The 4,617-nt window shown below is 56.7% G+C and overlaps 1 protein-coding gene across 1 annotated transcript; it reads right to left on the bottom strand.

The window, feature by feature from the left end:
• Positions 1 to 1,378: 1,378 nt before the first annotated feature.
• Positions 1,379 to 2,821, bottom strand: SPRG_12768 (hypothetical protein; the record flags this gene model as incomplete). Its single annotated transcript, XM_012351552.1, has 1 exon — positions 1,379 to 2,821. One exon carries the CDS (start codon positions 2,819 to 2,821, stop codon positions 1,379 to 1,381), a length of 1,443 nt encoding a protein of 480 aa, XP_012206942.1.
• Between the last annotated feature and the right edge of the window lie 1,796 nt (positions 2,822 to 4,617).

Genomic DNA, 4,617 nt, shown 5'->3' with positions numbered 1-4,617 from the left:
CACAGACGCGCCTTACCCCGCGTACACGGACGCGCCGTACCCCGCGTACACGGACGCGCCGTACCCCGCGTACACGGACGCGCCTTACCCCGCGTATTAAGTGCATCGATGAGAGATTCTGAACGTTTACCACAACGCGATCGCAGACTTATTGTTGTAGTTGAACTGAGTTATGTTACATGCAAGTATAAAGATATGGTGGACTTCCTTATGCGCTCGTGAGGCTTGGCCGGTGCGTCAGCGAGGAGCGTTCGTGGTCGTGATTCGAGATTGTGCGAGGGACCAGGTAGCGTGCACACCAAGGGTCATCGCGGAGAGCGGCCAGCGACGCGTCAAGAGATGGCACCACAGCGCGACGAGCCAAGTGCCGGACATGCAGTCTTGCGATAGTAGCTGCCCGGATCGCGAGCGCGGCAGCGGGAAGTTGCGTCCGCGTCGAGCGGAAGACACGGTTGTTGCGTTCGAGCCAAAGACTATACCAGACGCAAGCACGTAAGATCGGCCAGAGGGCACGAGCGGGCGACTTGTGGACCGAGTACGGCGCGGCGACATCGTCGTAGAGAAAGCCAGCGACCGACGACGGGAGTTACATTTTGCAAAATGCCCCGCCTCGGTGCAAAGGCGCACCAGATCGCTCGGACGTATGGGCAGCGCACAAGATGATGATCGTACGTTTCACGGGCTTGCGCATCGCAGAGAAGGCAGTGTCGAGCTTCGTGGCCGAGAAAGTGCAAGCTGGCTCGGACGGCCACGGCTTTCAGCGCTACCCGGTACACTAAGTCACCATAGCGTGGAAGGACGTGAGCTGGATGTCATAGAGGTACAAATGAGGGCCCGGGTGCTCGTAGAAGGTCTCTGGGACGCCAAGGTGTTGCACTGGGAGCACACGCCAGTCAAATTGCGGTCGCTGACGGAACCGGTCAGTTGGACGTCCATAGTCGCCGCGAGGACGACACGGGGTCCGAACTTGATGAGCCATGGCGGGGCACTGGTTGGGCGCACGTCATATGATCGGCAAGCGGGATGAGCTGGAAGCATCGAACGAGAGCGGTCGCGAGCAGCCGGATCCAACGGCGGGTTGGCTGCAACGCTGGAAAGAGTCTTGGTAGATGTTCTTCGAGTTCGGCGACCGTGAGACCAAGAGCTTGGAAGCTGTCTACGTGCGTGTAACCTTGGGCGACGAGCGTCGTCTTGATGTGCGAGTAGCGATCTTTCGCGAGCCACTTGAGCTTGCCAAGTCATAGGTGTTCATCAAGTACGAAATAGTGTCCGATTATGTTACTATGTACCTGGTGTCATAAGTGGCACTACATTGCAGTACGCATACGCGGCATACTTTTACTTCAAAACCGCTCGATTTGCACATTTTTGCAGTCAGTTACTGCATCTGGTCAAGCTTGCAGTGCTCCATGACGACGATCTTGGAGCCTGTCTGGACGCCGTTCGAGATCGCGCCCTGCGAGTCCTTGTTGACGGCGCTGAGTGCGATCTTGGCAATGCCGCCAATGATGTCGACAGCGCTCGACGCGCACGTGGCCGCCGACGACGTGCAAAAGAGACCACAGCCAAACGGCGTCGCGCCACCGCACTTGGGCCAGCACATGGGGCCCTTGCCCTTGTACTTGTCAGCGCACGGCGGGTAGCACATCAAACCGCTCTTTTCTTGACCCGCTTCGCATCCAAGACGCGAGACACCAGCACCGCGACCATAGTGGTCCTTGCGACAGAACGCACCGTCGTCATGCGTACCGGCGGGGCAGTCGGGGGTGCAGATGCAGCAGCCAAACGCATGATAGCCCTTCTCACACTTGGGGTACCACATGAGGCCGTTCTTCTCGCAGCCCTGCGGGTTCTCGGCCGAACATTTGTCTTCATTCCAGAGCGCGTAGCCCGAGCCGCGACCGTACGCCTTGGGCTTGGTGCACGACATACCAATGTCGGTGACGCCTTCCGCGCCGCTGCAGCCCTTCTTGCGGCAGATGCAGCAGCCGACCTTTTCATAGCCTTCCTTGCATTTCGGGTAGCAGAGCGCACCGTAGGCCTCCTCGCCTTCTTTGCACTGGTTGAAGACGAACGAACCAACGCCACGGCCGACACCTTCGCGCAAGCAGACGCGCGGCGCCGGGTCGAGCGACCCGAGCACCTGCTGGAGCGCCGACTGGATGTCGTTGACCACGCTCACGCTATCATTAAGCGCGATGCCCTTGTTCTGAATGATGGCCTGGATGTGCTGGACGACCTCCTTGCTGCCGTTGACATTCTTGAGTCCGTGCTTGACCGCGTCCTGAACGTGGTCCTTAATGCTGAGGAGGACCGTCATGTTGACCGGGCCTTGCGACAGCAAGTGCAGGTCGTTGGCCAAGTTGGTCACATCGTTCTTGGTGTCAATGACAATCTGTGCAATCGTCTGCGCATCGCCGTGGATCGCGCTCGTCGCGTTCGGCGCAACCGGCGACGCCGGCAGCCAGCGCGACGTCAGCGAGTTGACGGCTGCGACAATACCATCGGCATCTTCGGGCTTGCCGCCGTCCTTGAGCAGCGCCTGGACGTCCGCAATGATCTTCTTCCCGTCCGCGACGCTCTCAAGGCCGTGGGCAACCGCGGTCTGAAGACGGTCCTTGATCGCGAGCACTTGCTGGACCTTGCTGGTCGAGTTGGACGACTTGAGCAGCTGGACGTCGGCGACGAGGCCCTTGACGTCCGCGATGAGGTTGTCGGCGACTTGGATGCCGTTCTGGAGGTTGGTACCGACGTCTTGGGTCGAGGCCGCGACGCCGCACACAAAGGCGAGGAATAGACCAGCAAGCGTACACAACTTCATGCTTGGTGCTGGAGAGCGAAATGCAAAGTGAGCGCTGTGTGTGGTGAGCCCACGACGTCTGCTCGACCGCAGCAACACGCGTGTCCTCTTGAAGTCGCACCTGCCGCAGGATTACACAGCATCCAAGGGACCATGCGACGCCGCAGCCGTGTGGGTGCGCCGTTGGCCTTGGAACCGTGAAAAAAAGGACAGTATTGTTCTCGTTTCAATCCCTGCCAGTGTTGCAGTACCATACTACGTCTTGTCGAGGCACATTTAAGCCGACAATGACGCGTCGAGATGCCTCGTGCCGCCTACGTACCGGTGGCTGGATGTCGGGCGAGACTGGGACAACGACTGTGCAATGGAATCATGTTGCTTGCTCCTCGAGTAGCCACGTCAAGCGACAGTGTTGGCGACGCTGTATCCCAGCGCATGGCACGTACGATCCCCAATGACGTGTGGGTGCTATCCGAAGGCAGCATACTCCTCCATAGCCACCTACGTATACATACTTGGGTGGCGCCGACTGTCGGTTTTGGCGAAACGTCGGACGTTTCCACAAACTGACTTCTTACATCACATCACATTTGACCATAGTTGTAGGAGAAATACAATTAGAGGGTCGTATTTTGATGGGTAGTAAATTAGATCGTCGTCCCACTATATTTACCCCTACCAACCCCTGACACGACTTGCTCTATATAAAACCTTCCCCAAGACCCCCACCCTCCTCCCCGATGCTGGGATGCCAATGGCACACTCAAACACCCCAAAAACCCACGAAAAAAACGGACGACGTTCTAATTTACAACTCCCCTGAAAGCGACACTCGAATTGTCAAAGTGCTCGAAATGGACTGCAGATAGCATATCTAGTTGAATGCTCCACTGTATTGATAGTAGCGACTAGGGAGTCACAAATGCTCCGTATGCATGCTTTGTAGCCCATCCGTTGAGCACTGATGGCTTGTGCACATCGTTGGGCATCCAACGACCAGGAATTAGCCCAAAACCTGGACAGCTCCATGTTCGTGTTCTTTTGCTCGCGCGCCTTGTCTCCACAATGGCTCGTGCGCTGGCCACCGTTTCGTTCCATCATGTATAGCGTAGATAATGACCATCAACAGCACTAGGATAGTATATCGAATCAATCGACGAACTTGTCGCAGGAGACCTACCCCCTGTAGCAAACCACAGCGACAACATTAGCCACACACGACGCCGACAAAACTTCCCGCTGCTGCGTCAGCGATCAAGGCAGCTACCGGTACTATTGCACGACTGCAGGTTCGGTTTGGGCTCGTCGCGCTGGGTACCATCGCTTGCCTCGTCGCGCAAGACGCTCCGCGATGACCCCTACATGTACAGTACCTTGTTCCTCGCTCAATCCCCCGAGTCACGACCACAAGCGCTCGTCACTTGACGCACCGCACCTGCATGCCTCGCGAGTGCATTAAAATGTCCACCTCTTCATAAGAGCACGTTAATTATCTCATTTCAACAACAAGAACAACAACATGAGCCACGCAGTTGATGTCGAGATCGATCCCTCAAGCGACCTCGTCTCCCTACAGTACAGCGAGCGGCAAGTACCTTTCTTTCGGGAGTCGTGTGCAAGGAGCATCAACCAAACCAACACATGTATCAATGCGTTTATCTCAAAAGTAGTACTCATCTTCACTCGATAGAATACCCTCTAGGCTATGACGATAACTACGATGGAACAACGCCTTTTACTGCATCTGGTCGAGCTTGCAGTGCTCCATGACGACGATCTTGGAGCCTGTCTGGACACCATTCGAGATCGCGCCCTGC

Source organism: Saprolegnia parasitica, assembly GCF_000151545.1.
Source record: "Saprolegnia parasitica CBS 223.65 unplaced genomic scaffold supercont2.82, whole genome shotgun sequence".
In the NCBI taxonomy this organism is placed as follows: domain Eukaryota; phylum Oomycota; class Saprolegniomycetes; order Saprolegniales; family Saprolegniaceae; genus Saprolegnia; species Saprolegnia parasitica.
This window is presented reverse-complemented; position numbering and strand designations above follow the sequence as displayed.